The sequence below is a fragment of the Oreochromis aureus genome, linkage group 3 (genome assembly GCF_013358895.1).
Source record: "Oreochromis aureus strain Israel breed Guangdong linkage group 3, ZZ_aureus, whole genome shotgun sequence".
Classification (NCBI taxonomy): Eukaryota; Metazoa; Chordata; class Actinopteri; order Cichliformes; family Cichlidae; genus Oreochromis; species Oreochromis aureus.
The window spans coordinates 48588436-48615709 of NC_052944.1; the positions used below are offsets into that span (position 1 = coordinate 48588436).

A 27274-nucleotide genomic window follows, 5' to 3' on the forward strand; every position below is an offset into this window, starting at 1 on the left:
AGTAGAGACTGATGCTGCTGTGGCATCATGTTCCCCCAGAGAACTCATAATAGAGGCCAGACCTCAGGTTTCATAAGGGGCTGTGGGGAAGGACTCAAGATGGTCCAGAATGAATGGGTCCATATGGAGCTACAACAACAACAAATTACATTTTCTAGAAAGGGAAAAAAAAAAGCTGAATTTCTTTTTATTTTCAATAGATACAGTATAGGTTGTTTTTTCGATCTTTTATGGGTGTCAGTTGTAATGAAATCACTTTAAAGCACCATCAGCTGTTTTGCAACATCCAAAATTGAGATTTCAGGAATGAAATGGCAGCAGCAGAATTTCTGGCAGCACCCTATTAATGGCCTCTTAAAGGCCCTGCCGTCATGTACCCAAATGTTTAGAGAAATATCTATTCATTTTATGTAAATGGCATTTTAGGTCACAGAAAACGGAGCTTTTATTAAATAAATAAATAAAAGCAGGATTTCTGCTTTTAGGTGTTCAGAAGAAAAACTGAGACTTTGTCTTTTGGCATCATCGTGTACTTCTGATCTGTTTCGACGTCAGATCGGCCAACTTTTTTATAAAATTTGGGTAATCACCACAGGTTACTTTGGCATGCCCTCGACAGCGGCTTGGCCTTTTCATGTGGATGAAAATATTTTTTTCAGATTAATAGATGATGATAATAATAATAATAATTAATAATAATAATAACTGTATGCAGCGCCTTACTTACATTTTTTTTTCTTTGGAATTATAACTGGAGTCAAAAATATTTTTAATGAAACTCATCTTTCGTATCCTGTTAATACATTATTTCAAATTAAGAAATATTTAGGAAAGTTAAGTTTTCTTGCTCATGTTAACTTTAACCTCCTAGGACCTGGTGTCCACATCTGTCCCATTTTGGGTTGTCTTGACCAAAATACAAAATTTTGCTCTACAGGGGCCTGAAATCCACTTACAAGGACATTATACTGCCACTGTACAATCGAAATTTAAAGCGAATGTCCTCCTATGTGGATCTCACTTTATTTCAGGAACAAGAAACAGGTAAAAAAAAAAAAAAGTAATTCTTTGGTTTTACATTCATCAGGTCCCAATCAGCCCAAATAGCACAGAAAAATTAAAAATGCATGCCAGGAAGGAGGTTAATGTGAATGCTTTAATAAAGATTATTTCCTCATTAAAAATGAGGAATTGATTCATCATCAGACAGGAAACAAAACCCAAGACAGCTCGAGCTTTGACGTTTCCTGCTGTTGAAGACATGGACAGAAAATTGCAGCCCTCGTTTTGGACATTTTAATAAATAAATAATAAAATTTTGTAATCAGCTTCATGTAATTATTTGAAATAAGAATACAAAAGAAATAATGTAATCTTAATAAACTTGCTTTTTGTGATCACAAAGGTTTAGAGGTAATCATCTAAACATGAGAATTATATTTTTAATGTTGCACATTAACGTGAAATGGTGAAGACTACAAATCATAAATGAGATGAGGAGGCTGTGATTCCACGAGACAAACCTTGTGATTGGCAGTAATTATATGTATGACATGGAAGTTGAGGTCCGTTAGAAGACTGAGGGGGAAAAAGGAGTTTTTCAAAAAGTCAAAGGGGGGACTGTTGTGTCACTGCCAGTAATGACGTCTGATTGGCTCTTTTGTTTAGGTATTTTTTCTTGTGTACGCTGTGGTTTGATTGGTGGCCCAGATTTTTTTTTTTTCCCCTTCTCGCCTTGCATTTGTTTGGCTTCTTTACAAAAGTCTACTCCTGCTTCAACTTCACCTCACTTCTGTTTTGTGTCTTTACATGTTTCCTGCTTCTGTTTTTGCCTTTTTTCTATCTGCTCTTTTAGATTTTGTCACTTTTTGTTCCAAGTCCCTAACCTTCTTTTTTTTCTTTTTTTTTTTCTTGAAGCAAATGAGCCCTGAGCCATGTTTATAGATTGCTGATTTTAGGTTACTTTAAATACGTTTCTGCTTTTTTTTCTTACAGTTTAGAGAAAGGAGGAAATCCAACCTTTCACAAAGCTGAGAGAATTCATGTGCTTTGCAGCCGCGGTGATGGTTGCGATGAGATCATGTGTGCGTTTCTTCAATATTGTCGTGGATTTTTGTTTTCCAGAACGTTTGTGTGTGAGTGTGTGTGATTGTCCCATGCACGCAAACATAAAACAAATACACATACACACACGTGTAAATACAAGGCGGTATGACGCCATGTTGTTTCTGTGTTTCAGTTGTTGCACGTGTCCTGATTCAGGACAGAATTTAAATAAAGTTTTACCCCAAGTTTTTGTTTTTATTCCAGCCTGGTGTTTGTGTCTCATGCTTGAATGTCGTGGGTTTCAGTTATTAGGCATGCATGCATACACATATATACTCCTTGTTGTATACTGAAACAAACCCAAACCATGCATTCGCCAAACAGACTACATCCCTGACCTTCTAATGTTGTTCTGTGCATCCACATGTTATAGTTGGTTTAATGCATGCAATAAGGTGTCATTTAGATGGCCCTTTAGTGGTTTTCAAGTCTAAACAAGGACAATAGCCAACATTAGTTTATCTAATGGTACAAAGAGTTAGTACCATGTAATTTTTCTTTTCCTTCATTTTACTGGTTTGTTTTGTTTCCTGCTGGAGCTTTTCAAGTGCATAGTATTGTTTACAAAATACATAGTCTCAATTTAAGAAAAAAAAAAATCCAGTTAACTATTTTTATTATTTGTAATTATTATTGTTATATAGATTTTTTTTTTTCATATTTTGCATTACTTTTTTGCTTTATCTACTATAATTTTTTTTTGTTTCAGATAATAAATGGAGACTGTCATTTTTATGCTTTTCAAACAAAGTTAGTGAACTAGAACCATAGATTGTATTTGGTTTCTGTTGTACATTGAAACTTCAAGGTACTGGTTTGACGTGTTTTTGGTAGTTCAACTTTAAGACTGGAAGTAGAACAGAAACTGTACAGAACTACATAGAAACTCTAGTCACAGCTTTCCTCAAGACTCAGCATTACAGCTGGTTGGTTTCCACTGGTCTTCAGGTAATACAGAATCAGGCATTCCTTATTGCTGCTCTGTGAGGAAACCTCTGCAAGAAGAAAAGAATTTAAATCGATTCAAGGTAAACATTAAGAATTTTGGATAGCATTTTACCATAGCCTGTGTTCAGAGTCACCACCTTTACTAATTCACTACTTGATGTTGAGTGTCTTACCCAGTATGAAAGGAGAACAGGAAACAAAACTTTTCTCTCATCTTAAGTTAAAATGGCAAAAAAGCACCAACGATTGTGTGACATCAAGGCAGCACAACTGACAAATGTTCTGAAATTCTGAAATTAAGCCTTTAAATATTATTTGCTCCATGTTAGCCAGTAGATGGTGTTATACTTTCAGTTTTAACCTCCTCATTTCTCTTCTGGCTTCAGCAAATTCATCTCCACACGAATGTGGTCACTGTTTCCGCCACCTACACACACAAGTGAAATGTGTATATATATATACTGTATATATATATCTATATAGATAGATAGATAGATGGATATATATATATATATGTATATATTATGTTTTGTTGTTGTCATTTAGTTAATATCAGTTTGAGCTTTAGTCCACCTGTGCCCCATTAAGTTCGAGTAAAAAACAGGTCCTGATAACATTTTACCTGCTAATAAAGAAGGCGACATATGACACACATATGTTCCAGGTAAATGACTTTAAAGCTCAGTGAACCTTTCAGAACTCTAATGGTGTGTAAACTAGATGTAAATTAATTGATTGTAAATGTAATTGTAAAAAAACAAAAACTTCAAACTTGACAGACATCAGAATAGAGGTGGGGAAATAATTTTCCCATGAGAAACTGGGATTGTTTGGGAGTGCTGGACTAACAAGCTTATAAAGAGAAAGAAAATGCAAAAAAAAAAAAGTCTACAGGATGGAAGCATTAACTTCCATTTTCTTGCAATAGGTCTGGCTCAAAATGTGAACTTCCTAAAAGGACAAACTCTTTTATTACAGCTGCTGGCACTTCTTCATTCTCCACAACATATGTGAATTTTAAAGAATCATGGTTTTTACTGAGCGGTAATGATACAAAAGGCAGTGACATGAATGGTTCTCCTCACTTTTTCTTGTTTGTCTTCATGCACTGTGTGATTCCATGGGACCAGCACCTGCATCTTGAATTTACCTGCAAAAAAATGTCAAGACACACCTAACATCTGTGTCTCTCACTCACTGACACACACAAACACATACATTACACACTTGTGTGCCATCACTTCCAGCATGGCTGTTGACTGACACAACCAGCCGTCTCTGGAGAGGAACTGCTGCCTTGAGGTGTGTCTGTGTATGTCTGAGTGAAGCTTTGTCCCTGGAGATGTGTCTGCAGTAGAGAAACAGTGTGATGACAGCTTTTCTGAGAAGTCCGTATTTCTCCTCCATTTTCTTTGTTTCTTGTAACGCGTTACTGCCCATCTCTGCCAGTCACTGCCAAAGGCTCTCTTAGGCTCAGGACTGTGAACTGTCGTCTGTGAGGCATGAGCTGTGTTTTGTTTTTGACATAGTTCATGGTGGAGAATATCTGCTCACATAGTATGTTGATCTGAAGATTGAGATGACTCCGAATGCATATTTCTTCATGTTTATGTGTCAGGGATGGCATTCAGTGTTTCAAACACGAGTTTGTCTGGTGTTGGAAGGTTCTCAGTATCACTCCATTTGTGATTCTGAACGAGAGCGGCCTTCTGGTGTGAAGTGTGACGCTTATTTTGAGCGACAAAAAATAATAAAATATAATTTTATTTTAATATTTCAAGATCACAATAATCTTCCAATTTAGAACTACAATTTTTAAAAAAGAAAGAACACAAATAAAATATACTTCAATTAAATACTTATAATTTATTTTCCCAAGCCACACAGAGCCACAGTATAAGGATGAAAGAGCCGCGGGTTGCCAACCCCTGTCCCAGTGGTAATCGGACCACTAGGTGCAGTGACTCCCAGGTGAGTGGCTCCAGCAGATCCCAGGAACAACATCCGAGATCTCGGTCCAGAGGAGCGCAGTCCTAGGAACAGCTAAGATACTGTGCAGGACACTCAAGGTCCCAGGCCTCTGGTAGAGGACCCAAGGTTGAAGGATAGACCGCCTGCAGGGGCAAGAGGGGAATTTAAAAGAAAAGAAATTATAATTATAATATATTAAAGTACCTGCTAATAACTAAAGTGGAACAATTACAAATTTGAAATTTTAACATCTCACAGCTTTAAGAAGTGAAGGTGGCTTTTCCATTCAGAACTTGTACTTAGTTGATACATGCCTTGTACAAGCTCGCTACTCTGAACACATCCAGAGCATTATGATCAGAGCAGCTGGGATACGATGTATCGGACTGGCTCTGTAGCGTATTTTAAAGGGATGAATATATTTACTGGAGGGCTGCACCAATAAGCTTACAAAGAGATTAATGCTTCCATCCTCTAGAGCAGTTTTTTTTTTTTTTTTTAAATTTCCATTTGCTTGCAATATTTAACACAATAGCAAGCATAACCATTAAAAATAGAAATTTCCAGCCAGCTTCCTCTTTCTTTTGTATCATAGAATGAACATTCCAAATCCTTCCTGTTTCTGTGAACTAATTTTTCTCCAGTCAAGTCAGAGCCAAGGTTGCATCTTTACAACTACAGCTTAAGAAAACAGATTTCCAGAATCCTTGAAGCCCAATATATGAGTAGAGAGTCACAGGTGAGGGGAGCAAGTAATCTTCTCTGGCTTTGTTTCCAAGTTGCAGTGAACAAACAATGACCATGTCCATTACTTTTAATTGCATAGTTAAAAATGTCTGTTACTGGATGTATTGGACCAACAATTCACCCTTCTCCTGGACAGTGGTCAAATTTCTATCCAGCCGTTCAATTCCTGGAAGCAGAAATGACGAGTCAGGATGAGTTAGTCTGAAAGTTAGTAATCTGGATTCGGACTTCTCTGAGCCGTGGCATTTAGACAACTACGATGTGTTCCACTATTGTATGTGCAGTATTTTTGGAAGAATATGAGCAGAGTCAGTGGCTGAAAACACAATTTTATCACACATTAAAGAATATGCATCACTAGCCCAACCTTGTTTTTCTGCGGTGCGACTACGGCTTCAGTCTGAGGTAAAGCTGGCATTTTTTTTCCTTTTATATGAGTATATGAATTGCACAGTTGCACTTAAAAGTATCTGTTTGAAATAATACACTAATGGGTTTTTTTATTCACACAATCGGGCCCTTTATGATTCTGTTTCAGGAGTTAAAAAAATTTCTTTGTGTTAAATTCAGTGTTGTCAAATGAGTGTCTGGAAAGTATGAATATATACTTAATTATAAATGTTGTGTTAATTATGAAAAATAAAAATTCCAAGGCCTCAGCATCTGAGAACCACTGATGTAGCTGAAGACTGCTGTCAGCAGGCCCCACACAAAAAGCTCTTAGTTTTTAGGTGACAAACTCTAAAAGACAAAGACAAGCCTTTCGGTAACCTTTTTGTTTGTTCTGACTTGTACTGGCCTATCAAGTTTGAGAACACAGGTAAGAGTTCTTTGTGGAGAATTAAAGAGGGAACAGATTTTCTCAAGAGTTGTTTGAAAACCATTGGCTATTGTCTGATAAAATAGCTTTTTTATTATGTTTTTCAAATATTTATCTGTAAACAATGACAGAAGTAAAATTCTTTGACCTGAAACCATGGCTATCATCCACAACACCTACTAATCGTCAAAGGTGGGTAATAGAGTCCCAGATTTGAAAGTAACTTGAATTAGAATAAAATTGACCTCAAATATTGTCGCTACTGGGCAGTTAGGTTTAAGCACAGTACAAGATCCAAATGTCCTAGCCTATCACAATAAATTATGGGGGGGGGGGGGGAACAACACCATTATGACATTTATGGTTATGATTTTTTAAAAACACTTTTGGTGCTGTCAATGGGAACAATAAAAATGATGTAATAAATAAAACATGCAACTACTGTCATGTAAAAACATTGTTTTGCTTTTATTACAGCTTTCTCATGTGACATGTTATAACACATATTATCATAGCATTTCTTTCAAGCATATCAACGATGAAAAAAACTTTTATTTACACTTTAACGGCAAGAAAAAAATAGTAAATAGCAGATGGCACTCCAGGAAAGTCCACCAGACCAGAAAGTGTTCACTAAGGTCACAGGTCAAGGCAGCACAGGGCTGTTTTCCCTTCTAGCACCACCTTTATTGAAACCACAGGAGTTCCCCCCTGCTGGGCATTAGAAGTAATGCATGTTTAGCCGCTCCTGCATTAGCTTCACCTCTGTGGCCCAGAAGCTAGCGCTTTTATATGGAATAAAATTATGAATTTGAACAACTGGTCCCTTAACGCAATTGACACCCTATTCTCAACGAGAAGCCTGGGCTTGTGAGAGTCCGATTATCCTGCAGGGACGTTTCCTGCATGATGGACGGGTGGAGCAAGTTGCGCGTTGAGTGCCTGGCGGGACTGTTGATTGAGGACATCAAAGATATCTCCCTATTCTGAACCATGATAACAGGGTTCCTGCTTATCAGAGCTGGCTTGGCCCTGGCTTAAAGAAAGCTGTTACTGCTGTTCAAACCCCCACAAGACTGGCCGCTATGATTGAAGCGATGGGAAGGGCCTTTTTTTCTCCTCTTGTCCCTGATGTTGTGTATTTTTCACTGTTTTTCTTACCATTCTACCTCTCTCTGACCTCTCTTCCAATGTGATGTTTGTGCTATGTACCTATGGTCGGAAGGGGTCCAGTTTCACTGCAGGTAACTGTACGTGTAACACGCAACATGTATGCGTAACTTTGCATGTGACAAATAAAGGATCAGTTGATTGTTTGACTGACTGATATATACAATCATTGATTTTCCACCTAGATTAAATCTCACTGGATGACTCTCTGGTGTCCAGTGAGGAGGCGCCTGTGCTCAGCAGGGGTTTCTTCTCTCTTGAGAGCTTGCTGTATTTTCTGCCAGAAGACTCCAGTGTGCTGAACAGCCTGTGGCCAACTCAGGTAGCTGCGCTTCTTCACCAGACTCCTAATTTGGTAGTACGGAGACAGCTGCTTGGCTGGTATGTCCTCCAGAAACACCATGATCAACACATCCTTGTGCTCATCGAACAGACGGTAGCTAAAGACACCACATACAGAACAGACAGGTGAATAAGCACAGGAACATAGTGACATCATTGGGTGCAAGGACAGAGAAGTTGACAACACCTGGCCATTTGGATCTCTCTGGAGCACCACTCGCTCTGCAGGTAGTGCTGGCTGATCACACAGATAGTCTTCCTGCTGTTATAGATGGCATCTGTGATGTTTTCGACAATGGGCTTACCTGTTTAAGATAAGAAGATAAGATAAGATCACCAAAAAATGCACAATAGAAATGGCAGGTGAATTGCTTGGGAAATTAAAAGAACAATTCTTGGTCCTGATTAAATTGTAATGGTAAAAATGGTAAATGGCCTGTATTTATATAGCGCCTTTACTAGTCCCTAAGGACCCCAAAGCGCTTTACATATCCAGTCATTCACCCATTCACACACGTGATGGCAAGCTACGTTGTAGCCACAGCCACCCTGGGGCGCACTGACAGAGGCGAGGCTGCCGGACACCGGCGCCACCGGGCCCTCTAACCACCACCAGTAGGCAACGGGTGAAGTGTCTTGACCGAGACTGTCCGAGCCGGGGCTCGAACCAGCAACCTTCCGATTACAAGGCAAACTCCCAACTCTTGAGCCACGATCGCCCCGTTGTGTCTGTTGGTTTTGAAAAATCTGCACTGGCTGTCGTGCTGATTTCAAGTGTGGTTGTTAAGTTTTTATGCCAACTAACAAATATAGAAATGAAAAACAGAAATGGGTCCAAACCGAGTCTCAAAAAAAGAAGTTTAAATTGCTGACAAAGATGTTAAGAGGAAGTGAGTGATGCAGAAGAGAGAGCATGACTTTGACTCAAACAGTCAGAATCAACATTTCAGCTTCTCATTTCCAGCATTTCATAGTGATGAGAAAAGCATCTATACCTGGTTCAAAGTCTCTGTGGTGCAGACAGAGTCTCCAGCCCTGCTGACCCTCCAGCTCTGGAAGCAACTCTCCGCAGACCCAAGCTTCATCATGAACATTGTAGGAGACAAAGGCATCGTAGCTGTGAGGAATACCTTTCTTCCTCCTCTTATTATCATAGAGAAAGGCCAGGAAGAGGTAGTAGGCATAGGTGAGGTGTGACCTCAGGAAGTGGTAGATGAAGGATATAAGAAGAGTAAGCACAACTAGAAAAAAGCTAGAAATGAAGCAGAGAAAATTAGCATCCATCCGACAGGAGTCGATATCAAAGTCCAGGAATTTTTTCCCCTGTTGGCTCACAGGAAATGCACAAGTGTACTGGTGAGCATTAATGACCTGTGTCTGGTTGTTGCTTTGAATCCACTTGTTAAAGTCACTGCTAGAGCATTCACATGTTAGACGGTTGGAAGCTAGATCCAGATAGGTTAAAGCAGGGAGGGAGCGGATCACATTCTGACTGACTAGTGTCAATGTATTGTCGCTGAGTTTCAGCCAGGTGAGTGCCAGCAGTTTGGCGTCAGCCAGGAAATCCAAAGATCTGAGTTTGTTGTTGGAGAGGTCGAGCATCGTCAGGTTTGGGACAGGCCAGAACACTTCAGATGTTAAATTTGAAATCTCACTATTAGATATCTTCAGAGACGTCAGCTGGGGGGTGTATTTAAATGTCTCAGGGTGCAATGACCCCATAAAAAATTTCTCCATCCATAAGTACTCTAAAGATGTCAGACCATTAAGTACGTCTGACGGAATTTCCTCGTGAGTTTCCCTTTTATCAAAGATAATAAGTTTCTTCAATTTGGTTAAATATGAGAAAGGATGTGCATGATGTTGTATGTTCTGATTTTTGGTAATATGGAAGACCAGAGTATTTAAGTTTGTTAGTCCCCTAAAATACTCTTTTACGTAACCCCTACATGACACTTTAAGAGTTTGGAGACTTTTAAGTTCTTCAAATATTCCCGAATGATCAATGCAACTGTCGTCTGATTGTAATTCCAAGTGATTGAGGGAATGGAGTTTTTTGAAGTCTCCTTGCTGCAAATCTGTCAAAGTGTTGTTGTTCAAATACAAATATTTTAGTCTTTCTAAATTTCCTTTGAAGCTATGCTCAAAAGAAAAAATTCCATTCGTTTCTATTTTCAGGGCTTTCAAATGAGGCAGATTTTGAAAAATATGCGATGTGATTCGGGAAATGCGATTGTGGTTTAGATTGAGGTGTGTGAGTGCCCTCAGATTTTTAAAGTCAGAGCTGTTGAGTTCGCTGATGACATTGAAGCTCAGGTCCAGAACTTCCAATGTGGAGAGTCCCCGGAGAGCAAGCGGCACTTTGGTTAGAACGTTCTTCTGCAGGTCCAGGTGTTTGAGCCGTGTCATTGATTGGAGTGCACGATCAGACATTGTGGTCATCTTATTAAAAGGTAACCTAAGCTGAGTAATTTGGGAGCAATTCCGCAGCAGGCTATCTTTTGCATGGATAATTTTGCTACTCCCTATATCGAGACTGTGTAGAGAAGGAATCCGGCAGGCGATATCTATAAGACCGAATTTTATTGGGATTTGCATGAAGTACAGTTTAAGATGCTTAAGTGAGTCAGCAGTCTTTAGCATCTCACTGTATGCCTCAAAAGTAACATTATTGCCATCCAAGTAGAGTGAAGTTAGGCTCCTCAAGAATGTTTTATTTGTTACATTCCATTCAATCTTACTATTACATCTCCTGAAGTCCAGTAACTGCAGATGAGGAAACATGTCTTTTGTAATACTGAACTTTCTGAGTTTACACCAAATTATATCCAGTTCCCTAAGGTTTGAGCTATTTAAAGGCAGGTCAGAGGACTGAAAAGAGGTAAAAGGATTTCCCCCAATGGACAAATTTTGTAAATGTGGAAGTGTTAATACTGGAACAATAATTGCAATTTCAGACAGAGAATTGTAGCTCAGATCTACTGAGGTTATGCTGACCAGGGACTGAAAGGCCGCCTGCGAGATGGATGAGATCAGATTGTTATTCAGAGATAATTCTTTTAATTTGGAAAGACCCTGAAACATATTTTCTGTCACCTTTGAGAGGTTATTTCTAGCCAAGACTAGAACCGTTAACTCTGCCAAGTCTGCAAAAGCTCCATCATCAATGTGTACAATCACATTACTTTCAGCATATACAAATTTGAGCTTAGATAAACCTCTTAAATCTTTGCAGGTGATGTTTGAAATCTTATTTGAGGAGACATTCAGTGATGTTGCATTTTTGGGAATGTCATCTGGAATAGCAGTGAGGTCACGGTCTGTGCATACAATGGATGTATTATTTCCCTTTTGAGGATAGGGAATTGTGCAGTTTTTCAGTGAAAAAGCATGTGTGGGGTTATAGAAACCGAAGCAGAACAGAAATGAGATGAGTAGCAGAGACCAACTTCCTGTAGCTAGCATGGTGAAATGTTGTTTACTTCAGTTTTCGGACAAACTTCGAAGGGGCAATATTTAGTTGTTCATAACATCTGAAAATGATAGGAGAAAAAATTACTCTTTACAATTCAGCATTTACACCTTTTTCAAGGAAGCAATTTTTCATTCAGTGTTTTCATAAAAGCCTTTAAATACATTTACTACTACTAGGGGGAACAAATGAGATTTAAGGCCTGGACAAGTTTGAAACCTTTTGTCCTTCACAATGGAAAATGACTGAAAATAAAAATAGCCAGCTCCTAATTTGATAAATTCTGCACCCAGCTTTGAAGTCTCCAGTATCATTGAATTGCAGCCAGATGATGCTCACTTCACGTTTTTCTAATTTCTTTACTTTTTCCCAACACGCATGCGTTCCCCTTCTCTCTGTACATTACACCGAGTGTAGTCTTCAGAATGTCTACCCCCCTTCCTTCTTTCACATATTGGCATTACCCCAGTCTGTCTTTGCATGTGATTGGCTGCATGGTGTGCCCATAAAAAAAAATCCCTGCCCTGTCTGCATGGATTTTTAGCAAGGCTGAAGTTTAAGCTCCCACATACCAATGGGCCATTAATAACACATGACACATGAATTTATCTCAAAGGCCAGATATAATTGTGTCACGGGCTGGGTGTGGCCCACAGGCCATATATGAGGCACCCACAGTCATCCATTTGAAGTTTCACTGTTCACATTTAAAAATGATGCTTAGCCAGTGTATTTACATGTCATGGCAAAGGGTTAGATTTACAGATATCCATAGGTGATGGCATGGACTTAATAAAAAATGTACATACCTACGTTAGTGTCATTTTAATACACAGTCAGTTTCTTTTTTTTTAAACCCCAAACCATTTTGATTAAAAGAACTCCCAAAAACTCTTTTCTTGACATTAGTGAACTAGCAGAGCTAGGCCAAGCAGATGGCGCCACTTTAGGGAACAAATATGAAGCAGCAGAGATGAGGTGCTACATAAAGGTTACCTTGTATGTAGCACTTTTTGACTCTGGTCATAAACAAATATTGCTTGCTTGGTTGGTAACCTAGAGCAGTTGCTGATTAAGTTCAAAATAAAATAACTTGCCTGCTTTAATACTGCTTAACCTCTACTTTCTAGTCACTCATCAGCCTAAAGTTATTTCATGCTATGGATTCTCAGAAAACATCTCGGATAAAGTACATGGACGTAGATACCCAAACTCTGAAAAATACAGAATTCCAACTACCATATCCACAAACCATAGATAACACAATACAAACCTGCACACTGCTTAACCTATACTTTACTTACTATTCTTTGTGTCATGTGACGTGTAAATGTACCAACACAGTCCAACGGTTTACACTTAAATTAATTCCACCTGAGGATAATTTTGAATTTTCTTACATATTATGATTAGAATTGCAGTAATTCAGTAATAAAATATTAGCATAACTATTTTAGACTTAAAGTAGATCTTACTATGGGTAATTTGTTTTTAATATACTTTTTTTTAGAGTTAAGTTGTTCCATCTCTAATAAAAAAAAGTCCAGTTTAAATTGTCTTGCAAAGTAAATGTTATTTGCATTAAATCTGACCATATATATATATGGTCAGTGGTTTTTCATTAAGCAAGATAAAAGAAACTTACCTATTCCAAAGACTGTTGTTTCTTTCACCAGCTTAATTACAGAAAAAAAGAAGAAAAAAAACAAGCTGTAACCATTGAGGTCAATCTGACAAATTATAATGGAGTAAATTCAGAGTGAATCACTTGTACAAGGAAGAGGAAATTGGATGGTTCACTCCCACAGATGGTGCTACTTCTGCAGTCTGTCTACTCAAACCCAAGTTTGACTGGTCCATGAAGTAAAACGCCGCAATGAAAAAAAAAATTACTTTCTGCAGCTTGCATGCATGTCTTCTTTTTTCCTTTTGTTTTTTCATAGTTTTTTCCCCAGTATTTTAGATGAGCCTCGACCGTTGTCCAATTTTATTTATTGAAAGGGATTTTTCAAAAAATTTGTTTTAGTTGATTTAAACATTTTAGCATTTTTGAAGTCCAGAAAAGTTTTGCTCTGCAGCCTTCCTTCCTGCCCTCACATCTTAAGTGAATAGCTTAAGGCCTGTGTGCACAAATGGGTTGCTTGCTTCCTGTTTCTACTTTGTGGTCTTTAAGAACACTCACTAATAGTACTTCATGTTTCTGTATATCCTGTGTGAAATGTCATGTACATCACTGCGCTAAAGTTCCCTCACCCAGGGGCGTCCAAGACACTGGTCTGTATCTATCCCCATTTGACGAGGATGATGCCATCATTTAGCTTGTCTAGCCACAGAAAATGGCAGCACGTGAGTCACAACGTTCAGTCTCAAAACTGAAAAAACAGAACCACTGACTTGCCTTTATTTTATTACCCTTCTCATATGAAACTAGGTAACACCTCAAATCCACTCCAGGCCTTTTGTCTAACGAAGGATTTTCCCGCACCTGCCCAGGAAACAGCTAAAAAATTTCTGCTCCCCAAGATCAACACGACAGATCTTGGCCTCTGCTGCTTATTTCACTTCTGTTTTTATTTCATTGTAAGAAAGCAAGTGAAAGGTTACTTTACTCTTTACTGAAAATTCAAAAGATATGCCAGTTATATGTGCAACGAAGACCTCACTGCTAATCCAGTGACATTCCCAAAACTAAACCTCACGTCAAATTGAATTTTTAATGATTATGATTGAATTGCACATATTGCTCCAATACTAAATCTACAATATTTGTCTGCCATATAATAACAAAAAGCTTAGGGTATTTTTTTTCTCATTTTTTGCCTCTACAGCGTTCATGGTGAAGCTTGGGTCAGAGAATTGCTTGAAAAGGTGGAGGGTTAGCGGTGTTGGAGACTCTGTCTGCACCACAGAAACTAATGATACAAATGCTTCAGTTTTTTTTTTTATAGATCAAAAGTTCACAAAGCAACAGGACTCCTGTTCCTTACTTCATCTAAATGCTATTGTTGGAAAGCTAAACTTCCTCTTTTCACTAATCCTGAAAGTTTTTCCACACCATTATATTTTTTTCTTTCTATGACTGCTCTTCTATCTACGAATAGCTGCTATGGTGTCGAAACAAGAGTAGCGATCACATTTTACCCCAAAAATGCATTTGGAATGCCAGATCTAGATATTTGAAGACTGACAACTTGGTCAAAAGCTACTCACTGGTTTTAAAAGAGTAGAGTTTAGCTCTGCAGAAATCTCTGCTAGTTAACTGTCATGGCATCCTGGATCAGAGCATATGCAAGGTTAACGGAACAAAATTCTGTTGTAGATGCAAATTTTGGTGACGGATAAGTTACAACATAACCTGGCAACATATGTTGAAGGTCACATGTTAATTATAGTTAGGTCCGTATATATTTGGACACTGACACAAGTTTGTTTTACCTGATTACTGAAACATTCCAATTATAGTCATATAAGTATAGTAAGGCTAGATATTAACTTTCTAATTTTGCATTTGCTTTCTTTTCATCATAACGCTCACATACCAAATGAAGACTTGAGATTTTAATTCAGTTCAATGCATTATTATTTATAGTCTCAACTCACAACAACATTCACCTCAATGTGCTTTATATTGTATAACAGACCTTACAATAATAGGGAAGAACACCAACAATCAGATGACCGCCCCTTTGAGCGAGTACTTGGTGACCGTGCAAAGGAAAAACTCCATTTTAATAGAAATAAGCCTCCAGCAGAACCAGGCTGAAGGAGGAACAGTCATCTGCTGTGAACAGCTGGGGGTTTGAACACCCCATTATGAACATTGTATCATTTGTCTTATACTAAATTCAAGTAATGGAGGGAAGACAGATCCCTGAATGCCTGAACCCTTTTAAAAGCTTCGAGAAACCATTCTGTCAAAAACTCCAGGTTTTATAAATTTAAGGTTTTACCAACAAATAAAATGAGATTTTGTTTTCAGAACTGTCAAATTGTTCAGATTTTGAAAATGTAATTGCTTTTCAGTGTGTTAGTTCACTGAAAATGTTGAAGCTCAGGTCTAAGAGTTCTGGCGTGAAGTCCTCTGAGAGCAGCTGGGACCAGGTAACTGAGCTCAGTGAGATTAGACCAAGACTTTAGCAGGATGTCATTTAGACCGCCAGTTTTCCTAAATATTACATCAAAAACTATTAGAGGAGGAATTTGGGAGGTGATGTCTGTGAAATCTTTACCTATCCACCTTTTTATGACGCATAGCTAAAGATCTTGACTTGAATGAGCTGTTTGCAGTATTGTTTCATAACTTTGACCCAAGTACAGTGATGTTGTAAATGTCTTAGACATTCTACTCAGCGTCAGTGATATAGTTGCTTAAGTCCATCAGCTGCAAATGAGGAAATATGGTGAACAGAGTTAACACCAAATTAGATTTGCTTCCTTTGAGCTATTTAACAGCAAGTCCTAATGCCCTAAGCTTTCTGTTTTTACATGGCAGTAGTATGGGAGCGATATGTGCAACTCAATCGGGATGTAACTAGAACATAATTTGAATGTTCAGTATAGAGAACTGTGCAGTTGTTCAGTGAAGAAGCAAGTGAAGTAACCCTTCACTTGCTTTTTACAACAAAATAAAAACAGAAGTGAAATGAGTAGCAGAGGCCAGCTTTCGTTATCTATCATGCTGATCTCGGGGTGCAGCGGTGTTTTGTTTTTCTTTGTTGAGGAACCTGTTGCTAACGTTGTATTGCTATTCAACTTATCTGAGAAGGACAGCAGAAGAAAGGAAACCATCAAGTGTTTGTTTGATCGCATTATAGTGTCCAGCATTTTTGTCATGGTAACTGTCTGATTCTGATTCTCTGACCCTAAGACATTCTTCAAATTCTCCACTTATTCACTCACAGTGTTTTGTATATAATACCCTATGTATGAATGACCGCAGACAGCTGTTGAAAAATTTCAAATATTATAAGATGCTGATGTCTAAAACATCTGGATTAAGATCATGGGCACCTCAACGTTTATATTTTTTGGGTGAGTAAATGTTACAGTTGATATATACACATTAAAGTTTTGTGCACATAAATGCATTTATAACATTCTGTGGCTGAACTGTATCCCCTTACAAAAGAGAGTTTGAACTGCACCTGTAACTGTGATAATATATAATTATGTCTTGATGCATGCTCAGTCATCCAGGTAAGTATTTTCCTGGAGGTCAGTTCCTTGATAATTTCTTGATTATGCAAATTGTCATAACCATTGATCAGCAACCACTGATCAAAGCCCATTGATCATTCGTCAAAGACCAGTGATTAAAGACCATAAGTACCATTCAGAGAGAGTTGGGAAATGGCTGCAAAACCTCACAGCCCATTGTTCATTCAGTGGGCTAGGTTCAGTTATGCAAATGTAAGGTTGATGAAACCTGCAGTCAGCTGAGACTGAAGAAGTCACTTGGATGAGTGATGAAACGTTTCTCCCACTGAACACGCTACGTCCAAATAAACAGAATCAACCTTTTGGGATTATATAATTATCATTTTCCTAAAAAGCTGATTCTCTTTTGCATTTGTTTTCTTTGGAAAACTTCTTCCTAACCAACCGGTCTCAATTCCTCCCCCCATCAGTCAACACTGGATCCTCGCAGGGCTGCGTTCTCAGTCCCCTACTGTACGTACTGCACGCCTATGACTGTACATCATCCCACCAAACCATCATCATCATCAAGGGCTCATTTCTGATGGAGATGAGACAGAGGTAGAGAACTTGTCCCGCTGGTGCTCAGAAAACAACCTGATGCCAAACGTCCTTAAAACAAAAGAACTCTTGGACTCCTGAATCATGGACTTCAGGAGGCACAGACATGTCTACTCCCCTCTAATTATAAATGAAAAATAGGCGGAATCTGTTTCCACCTTTAGGTTTCTGGGCACCCACGTCTCTGCTGATATCACCTGGACCCACAACACCGTCACCCTGCTAAAAAAGGCAGCGGCAGCAGCTACACTTCCTCCATGTCTGGATCAGAAGGTGCTGCTGTCCTTCTACTGCTCCTCAGTGGAGGGCTTGTGTCAGAGTAAATTGTTAAATGTTGTAATTGTTTTACTTAAATTTGTAAACCGTGCCTTAAACTGCATGGTTAGATATTCTTCTGTTCCTCCCCTACACATCTGTGATGCTGGGGGAGGTAATTAGCTGTAGCTGTTTAACTGCAGGCACATTCCATGTGAGATTCTGGTTTCCTTCTCTTCTGAGGGATGTTCACTCCCGGCCATTTAGGGGCTCGTCTATGCTTGCATATGGTGAACCATTAAAGTTAAGCTGTATACGGGTGTGGGGAGATGACCTTTGGATAACCAGGAAATGTGGTTAAACAGTTGTAAGCAGGAAGTCATGTACAGACACACATTCTCGCACATGCATGCACACACATACAGGGCCCGACACACCACAGGGGGATTTACGATGGGTGGTGCTTGTGTAAACTGTAACTGTATTCAATAAAAAGGCTGCATGGAAGGCTGTTTATTTGAAGTTGGCTAGGAAACAGGTGAGGAGTGTTCAGCTCCAAGAGCTTGGGTTCTGACCAGCCTTCCCTTGCTAGCAAGTAAAAAACTGGCTCCGTCGTTGTCTTGCTTTCTTCATGAGTGATGAGTCTCTGAACTAGCGGGCCTGCTGAAAGCGCAGACCCAACAGCTTGCTCTCCTACTGCCTGGATTTTTGGTATGCAGGGGCCACAAGGAGAACAGGAAAGCTACACAAAGTGTAATTAACATTGCCCAAAAAAATCACTGACTGCCCTCTGCCACCCATGGAGGTCATCCGCAGATCCTCCTATCTCAGGAAAACCAGTGCTGTCACAGGTGACCCCTTACACCCCAATCACCACCTGTTTGACCTGCCCCGCCTCAGGTCACTCATGTCCCAAACCTCCAAACTCACAAACAGCTTCTACCCCTGGGCCATTCGGACTGTCAACAAACACTATCCCCCCCACATCCCACCCCTGCCCACTCACCTCAGCAATCTGTGCCACAGTCTGACCAACCCCCATAACTCATGCCACTCACATATGAACTCTATACTCAGAAAAAGTCCTTTGTACTAGTTCCAAACACACCTTCTGATCCAGACATGGAGGAAGTGTAATAACCTTTTGTCTTTCTCTTGATTATATATATTTCTCCTGTTTGTTATTTATTCCTGCTGTCTAACTATTTATATTCTATTCCTACACAGTTGGCGTGGAGCACCCATAATATAGTTGTACATGTACAATAAAAGCGCTACTATATTCTATTCTATTCTATTCTTTATTAGAGAAACTGCATTTGCAGATGACAGGGGAATTAAAATCAAACAATCAAGATGTGATGACAGTGCAGTCTTTCACCTTTGATTCAAAGTTTGACTAAAGTATTGCATTAAGTGTTTAGAAATTAGAGACATTTTAATATACAGTTTTCCATTTTTAGAGGTTCACAATTGATGAGAATTGACTGACAAGCTGTTTGATGGCAAATGGGAGGCCTGTGACCTTAATATTATTATTAAGTTTCACTTTGTCAAATTCATTTGAGTCACTTCAGATCAATGTTTAATTAGGCACTTCATGAGGAAGCTGTACAGTTTGCACCCAAGACTTCTGCATTTACATAGTGCACTGCGGTCAGCATCATAAACTGATAGCCTCCCTTGTTTGGTTTTATTTTATTTACTATGCTTCTACTATGCTACTATGCTTTGTATTTAAGCACACTGATCTGTTTTTTGTGTGTGTGTTTTTTTAAATGTTGTCACTGTGCTGGTGTAAATTTTACAATGCTGCTCCAGTTTAAATGTCTTAATATGCTGCACTATAGTTGTTTTATGTTGGTGACAGGCGGTTTATTTCATTGTTTATTATTATCTTAATTTTCATCAGGATAATGGAACCTTCAACCTATTTCAAAACTCTGAAACTTCTGTAAAGAGACAAACCACTGAATTACCTTTATTTTAAATACACTTTCCACATGCCAGTAAAATGATATAGTACAAAAACTCATACCATTCCACATAATCAGAGCATCAATAAAAAAACAACAAAAAAGCATTAGCTGCTGACTGTCACTCCAGCCCTCAGGTAGTGTGATCGTCAGGTGACGTATCAAGGAAGCCAGCAGTGTGCTGGCTAAGCATTAGGACAGCAAGGATACATCCGTGTGACCGTGTGACAGTTTAGTACAAGTAACAAGAAACCATACATGTTATATTTTTTGTAACACACAATTAATCATATCTGTAAATACAAATAATATAAGATGATTAAGTAGAAAATACATTTAGTCTTCTGGCAGAAGACTCCAGTGTGTTGAACAGCCTGTAGCCAGTTCAAGTAAGTGCTCCTCTTCATCAGTCTCATTATTATTTTATTATATTATATTATAATAGCATTTCTTTGTAAGCACATCCACTATGAAAAAAGTTTATTCACAGTGTTATGGCAAGAAATGTCATTCAGTATATTTACTCCTGACAGGATGAGCACAACAAACATGCTAATATGTTACAATTCGGTACATGCGTTAATAAAAATGCACATATAATTCTTGTTACATTGAGTTCTACATTTATAAAACAGACAACATGAAATAACACTTGACACTTTTGACCGAGTCCATAAACTCCAGGAAAGTCCACCAGACAACAAAGTGTTCACTGAGGTCACAGGTCAAGGCACCATAGGGCTGTTTACCCATAGACTTCAAGCCACAGGAGTTTCCCCCTGCTGGGCATTAGAAGTAATGCATGTTTAGCCGTTCCTGCATTAGCGTGACCCCTCTGTTTATATATACAATATGTATATACAATCTGTGATTTTCCCACCTAGATTAAATCTCACTGGATGACTCTCTGGTGTCCAGTGAGGAGGCGCCTGTGCTCAGCAGGGGTTTCTTCTCTCTTGAGAGCTTGTTGTATTTTCTGCCAGAAGACTCCAGTGTGCTGAACAGCCTGTGGCCAACTCAGGTAGCTGCGCTTCTTCACCAGACTCCTAATTTGGTAGTACGGAGACAGCTGCTTGGCTGGTATGTGCTCCAGAAACACCATGATCAACACATCCTTGTGCTCATTGAAGAGACGGAAGCTAAAGACACCACACACAGATTAATCAATGTAGAAGCTGGTGACATCATTACATGTAAGAACAGAGAGTTGGTAACCATACCTGGCCATCTGGATTTCTTTGGAGCACCACTCACTCTGCAGGTAATGCTGGCTGATCACACAGATAGTCTTTCTGCTGCTATAGATGGCCTCTGTAATGTTTTCTACGATGGGCTTACCTGTAAAAACAAAAATCTCACACATCAAACATGTCAGCATTGTGTTGAATTCACTTTTGATATCTAAAATGACACAGGTAAGTTACATAAAATTTAGCTTTGTACAAGTTAAAAGATTTTAAAGGTATTCTCACTTCTGAGAACAGTGAGGTCTAAAGTAGGGCCTAAATTACCTTCACTTTAACCTTGGTTGGACTTTTTTAGCAATGGTGAGTAAGCAAAAAACTATTTTTTAAGTCAGAAGGCATACACTGATGCTGAATAAAACTCCTAACTAATGAGGATCTATAATTTTCTTTTGTGAAATTCTTAAGTTTATACTTTGTTAATTGGGCAGCTACATATATTTGTATTGGTTTTGAACAGTTGATAAGCACAACAGAGAACAGTGGAGATGAATGACTGTCTCTGGCTAAACATGTTTTAAGTCTGTCTAAAAGTGCCCAATTTAGTAATGGCAGCTGCTAAAAGATTCTACAGTATTCAACTTTTATGTTTGCTGAAATCTAATTTAGTGAAGATTTTCTTAGAGGCATGTAAGTGCATAATACATCTTTGGTGCTTTTCTCTTTTCAATGCAGTAAAAACACAATGAAAGTAATTTCATGTTTAAAGATTTTAAATATGGAAGAAACTTTGTTTTCAATTTAGTTAAAGCTTTGGGTATGGCCTTCTAGGGCCTTGTTCATGGTTCCAGCAAAAAAACCCAAATAATCTTAACTGTAGTTCTTCCAAAATAAACCTTTCATTTGCCCAGATGTAGGATGCTTTGACAGTTTAGTAGCACATCTATATACTACTTTTAGAGGTTTAAAGATCAGTTTGTAGCGTTTGTCTAAATGGTCAGTGTTTTAGATCTAGCATTCAAACTGTGGTTTGTGAGTCAAATGTCATTGGTATTTTTGTTTTGACACCATAGACGCTGTTTATATTTTTGCAGTGCTGTCAAAGAGAAAAAAAAGACACTGTGGTGTCAAAACTTGATCTTTTTCAGTACCACTGAAAAGAGGAAGTTTAGATTCGCAACAACAGTATTTCAGTGAAAAGAAGAGACAGTGTTTGTGTGTTAGCTTCATTAAATAATAAACTAGAAATAGCAAAAAGAGGCTAATGAAAAGCATCTATACCTGGTTCAAAGTCTCTGTGGTGCAGACAGAGTCTCCAGCCCTGCTGACCCTCCAGCTCTGGAAGCAACTCTCCGCAGACCCAAGCTTCATCACGAACATTGTAGGAGACAAAGGCATCGTAGCTGTGAGGAATACCTTTCTTCCTCCTCTTATTATCATAGAGAAAGGCCAGGAAGAGGTAGTAGGCATAAGTGAGGTGTGACCTCAGGAAGTGGTAGATGAAGGATGCAAGGAGAGTAAGCACAACTAGACTAGAACTAAAAAGGAAGCAGAGCAAGGCAGCATCTATCCAACAGGAGTCAAAACCAAAGTCAAGGAATTTGTTTCCCCGTTGGCTGACAGGAAACGCGCAAGTGTACTGATGTGCATTAACAACCTGTGTCTGTTTGCTGCTTTGAATCCAATGGATAAGACCATAATTAGAACATTCACATGTTAAAAGGTTAGCAGACAGATCCAGATATTTCATGGTTAAAAGGGATTGGATGACTGTTTCGCTGATTACGAACAATTCATTGTTACTGACATCGAGCCACCTGAGTGCTGGCAGTTTGGCCTCTGCCAAAAAATCCAAAGACCTGAGTTTATTGTTGGAGAGGTCGAGCATCATCAGGTTTGGAATTGGTAAGAACACGTCAGATGTTAAAACTGAAAGCTCGCTGTAAGTTATCGTAAGACCTTTCAGTTGTGGTGTGTGTTTAAATGTGTCTGGGTGCAAAGATCCCATGAAGTATGCCTCTGTCCTTAAGGACTCTAAAGAAGTCAGACCACTGAGAACATCTTTGGAAATATCGTAATAACCTTTATGAACCTTGATATGAAGTTTCCTCAGTTTGGGTAAATTTGAGAAAGGCTTATCCCTTTGTTCGGAGCTGTTATGTGGCAGGCTAGAAACAACATTTAGGATCAGAGTGCTTAAGTTTGGCAGTCCACTGAAATGCTCATAAAAATAAATATCACCTTGCATAAGAAGGAACTGGAGGTTATAGAGTCCCTTTAACCCTCCTTCCTCCACATTGTTACACATGTGTACATCTAAACTCAAATAACGAAGGGAAGACAGATTACTGAAAACTCCTTGAAAGAGATTTATAAGCTCGTTATTTTTCAAATACAAAGAGTCCAGTGTCTGTAATTTAAATTTGAAAGAATAATCGAATGATGAAATCTTATTGTTTTCAAGATTTAGGATTTTTAAATTGTTTAAATTTTCAAAAACACACTCATAGATATAGGATATACGATTGTGGCTCAGATCGAGTATTGTTAGGCTTGTTAAATTCCAGAAGTAAGGACAGTAAAGTTCACTGATGTCATTGATGCTAAGGTCATAGACTTCCAGTGTGGTGAGTCCTTGGACGGCCACTGGCAGTTCAGACAGATAATTATTTTGTAATATCAGGCTTCTGAGCTGTGTCATTGATTGGAGCGCATTATCAGCCATGCTGTCTATATGGTTAGATGATAAATTGAGGTTAGTTAGGTGAGAACAAGACTGCAGCATGTTCTCCTTTAAGGTGTGAATCTTACTACTGCTTACATTCAGAGTTTTAAGAGAATGAATTTGGCAGGCGACGTCTATGAGACCATCATCTATCCACTTTTTTATGTTATCCATCTGAAGCTCTTGAAGAGAGTAAACAGTCTGCAGAATTGCTCTGTACACCTCAAAGCTAAGAGAAGTTCCACTCATTTGCAGTCTCGTTAGGCTCTTTAAAAAAGTCTTGTTTGATACTTCCCACTCGATGTCCCCGGTCCAGCCTCGCAAGTCCAGAGACTGCAGATGAGGAAAAATGTCTCTTGTAATGCTGAACTTTTTCACTGAATCCAAACTTAGAGTGAGTAGGTTTGAGGTATTTACATGGAGGTCATCTGACTGAAACGAAGTAAAGTTGTTGTAACAGACAAACAAATGTTGTGAAGTTGGGAGTTTAATAATCTGATCAATATCTGTAATTTGATGCAGAAGGTTATAGCTCAAATCTACTGAGTGTACACTGACCAGGGGCTGAAAGGCCACAGGGGAGATAAATGAGATCTGGTTCCAGTCCAGAGACAGCGTCTCTAACTTGGAAAGACCCTGAAACATGTTTTTTGTCAGTTTTGCGAGCCTATTTATACTCAAGATGAGAACCTTTAACTCTACCAAGTCTGCAAAAGCATCATCATCAATTTGTGAAATCCAATTTTTTTCCAAATTTAGAACTTCGAGCTCGAATAAACCTTCCAAATCCATCCTGGTAATATTTGAAATGTAATTTGACTTGAGATTTAGCAATACTGCATTTTTGGGAATGTCATCTGGAATAGCAGCGAGGTAACGCTCTGTGCAAGTGACTGACACATTTGATTTTTCTGTATAGATAATTGTGCAGTTTTTCAGCGAAAAAGCAAGTAAATGTTCACAATGAAAGAAACACGAAAGAAGTGAGAGAAGCAGCAGAGGCCAAACTCCTGTAGCTAGCATGTTGATCTTGGGAAGCAGTGCACTTAGAGATGGGGGTATCCTGTTGTTCAATACACCTGAGTTGGGCAGGATAAGAAATAAAATTAAAGGTATTAGTCTGATTACATTACAGTGTCCATCATTTTAGCACAGAATAAAACAACGTGAGATTTGCTGCAACTAGTGATGAAAATTGGTGATTCTGATTTGTTGTTCCAGTAAACCTCTGAGACACACCTCTAACCAGTATGTCTCAGAGGTTTACTGGAACAACAAATCAGAATAGTGAACTGTTGGAATCCTACTATACATTTAACATCAGTGAAAGCTTCATCTAACCCAGAAGGTTACATGAAGAGGATGCGGATTCATTGAAACCCACCAACTAGACTAACATCAAGACAACTAGTAGCTCAGTGATACGCAAGTAACTGCTATCACAGCTAGAGAAGGATGAAGTAGAACACAAATACTATGGCAAGGTGGAGCCAGGATTTAAAGTCAGGACTGAGATATAATTTTCTCCACCCTCCAAGACCAGGTGGCAAGCCCCCAAAACAACTGGTATGTTCAATGTGAGAGCAATTGATCTGAAAGAGAAGATGATGGCTAAGTTGGCTAAACCTGGCCCTCTGTGCTTATTACCAAGATTACGTGAAGTACCCTGTAAATGTCTACTAGCAGATGTGAATGCAGCATTACCGTTAGTGAAACCAACTAGCTGGTTTATGCCACAGCTACAGTGATCCCTGAGATACTTGACTAATAACAGCCACAAAGAACAGCAAGACTAGAGGCCAACATCAAGGCAGCACAGAGGGAAGTCGATCCATTCGTCCACCCAGTCTCCTCTGGTTGTCTTCATCAGCATCACAGGGGGTGCTGGATCCGGTCTTAGCTATCATAGGGTAAGACACGGGGTATAACCTGAACAGGTCACCAGTCTATCATAGCACTAATGCAGAGGCCATCTCTCAATACTCAAGTACGCAAGTCCATACTTCGTAAGTTCACACAGGAGTCCAAACTTCCTGAGAACGCAGCACAATCATTCTACAATTGGAATGGGAGTGTACTTGATGACATCACAGCTCCAGAGTTTCTGGCAGTTTTCTGGCATCCCGCCTTAATTATACTGTGATTAATATTTTAATCTCCTTGGTGAGGTGCTCCACTGGGAGAAGGCCCCAGGGCAGACCCAGGATACGCTGAAGAGATTATATTTCTTGGTTGGCCTGGGAACGCCTAGTTGTTCCCCCAGATATGCTGGAGGAAGTGGCCGGGGAGAGGGAGGTCTGGGCTTTGCTGGTTATGCTGATGCTCCCGCAACCTGGCACCAGATAAGTGGAAGAAGATGGATTGATGGATGGATTAATCTCTGGCTCCTCCACAGCATGTCTTCTATCATGTCTCCCTCTACTCACTCCCAACCAGTTGTGGCAGATGGACATCCCTCCCTCAGCCTGGTTTTGCCAGAGGTTTCTTCCTGTTAAAGGGGAGTTTTTTTTCCTTTCCACTGTCACCAAAGTGCTTGCTCTTAAGGGCTTGTCTGAAAGTTGGGGTTGTATTATGTATTATTGTCTTGGTCTTTAGTTTAGAATATAAAGCACCTTGAGGCAACCACTGTTGTACTTTGAGGCCATATAAATAAAACTGAATCGAATCAAATTCAAAGGGTAAATCTCGGAGATGATTTGCTGTGGGAGAATCAGTATGTTTGATTTGGCACAGATTTTGCATCACATGTTCTTCCTGACACAACACTGTCATCTATCTGGGCCCAAGGATCACTATGAGTCAACCGCGTAATAACTTGACTTGAAAGGGAAATGAGCTAACCATTACACCATGGAGCCACTTGCTTTGGTGACAGTATGGGCTGGATTATCTCATGGACACAGCCTCAGCCAACTCGAGGGTTTCATCTAAGTAGCATAAAAAATTATTTTTCCCTTTAATTGTAAAAATTTTAATTTGTTTTTTCAAAATCAATCATACTTTTTTTTTTATATACAAAAGCATTTTCTTGGCTGTTGTGTCAATATTACTCTCAAAAAGAACAAAGAGCAAAAAACATATAAATGCAACATAGATAATAGTGAGAAATATAAGACAGTTCAGTGTGCTAGGTTTCCATCATTACAAAATCCAGTTCTGAGAAAAACCTTGATGCTGCTTAACTGATATTAGTTTTTAATCACTCAGATTTTTTTAAGTGTGTGTTTTAATGTCAGCTACATCTCAACAGCTTTAAAGGAAAATAACAGATCTTTTGATTTAATGTGACCACATTTGTGTCATTTTTTTCCAGTGAACACGAATGATATTGTTAGGGTTTATAAACACAGCCTTACCTCTTCCATCAGTTTATCCTTGAGACATGACACTGGCCTAAACTCAGAGTGGATGCGCTGCAAGTGCTATTAATCTGAGGAAGACAACAGAGGAAATTGTTTGTTTTCCGTCTGACTAATGGGGAAGTTAGACTGTTAAATAAGAAAAGGTTTTGGCTCTCACTGCTGTATCGTATCGTTTCCTGTTTCTGTTACGATGCTGATGTAGAGCTCTTAGATCGGGTGATCTTATACTCTTGGCCACACCAAGGTCGAGGCTGGTTCGTAGAGGTGATCGTGTGTTTGCGGTCGTAGCGCCTAAATTGTCGAATGATTTGCCTCTCCACATTAGACAGGCTCCTACCCTCAATCTTTTTAAATCCTATCTTAAAACACATTTCTACTCACTGGCTTTTAATACTGTATGAGAGTTATTTACTTATTTATTTGTTATTAGCTATTTGGC

At 39.0% G+C, this 27274-nt stretch overlaps 2 protein-coding genes across 2 annotated transcripts; both read right to left on the bottom strand.

Moving 5' to 3' along the window:
* Positions 1-7041: 7041 nt before the first annotated feature.
* Positions 7042-13700, bottom strand: LOC116319341 (toll-like receptor 13). Its single transcript, XM_039610460.1, has 4 exons — positions 13222-13700; positions 9100-11637; positions 8292-8409; positions 7042-8202 (listed from the first exon to the last, which is right to left on the bottom strand). The coding sequence occupies exons 2-4, from the start codon at positions 11567-11569 to the stop codon at positions 7956-7958; spliced, it is 2835 nt and encodes a 944-aa protein (XP_039466394.1). The 5' UTR covers positions 11570-11637; positions 13222-13700; the 3' UTR covers positions 7042-7955.
* On the bottom strand, positions 7042-26939 carry LOC116319336 (toll-like receptor 13). Its single transcript, XM_039610461.1, has 5 exons — positions 26830-26939; positions 22030-24552; positions 20785-20902; positions 20445-20703; positions 7042-7943 (listed from the first exon to the last, which is right to left on the bottom strand). The coding sequence occupies exons 2-4, from the start codon at positions 24494-24496 to the stop codon at positions 20457-20459; spliced, it is 2832 nt and encodes a 943-aa protein (XP_039466395.1). The 5' UTR covers positions 24497-24552; positions 26830-26939; the 3' UTR covers positions 7042-7943; positions 20445-20456.
* Between the last annotated feature and the right edge of the window lie 335 nt (positions 26940-27274).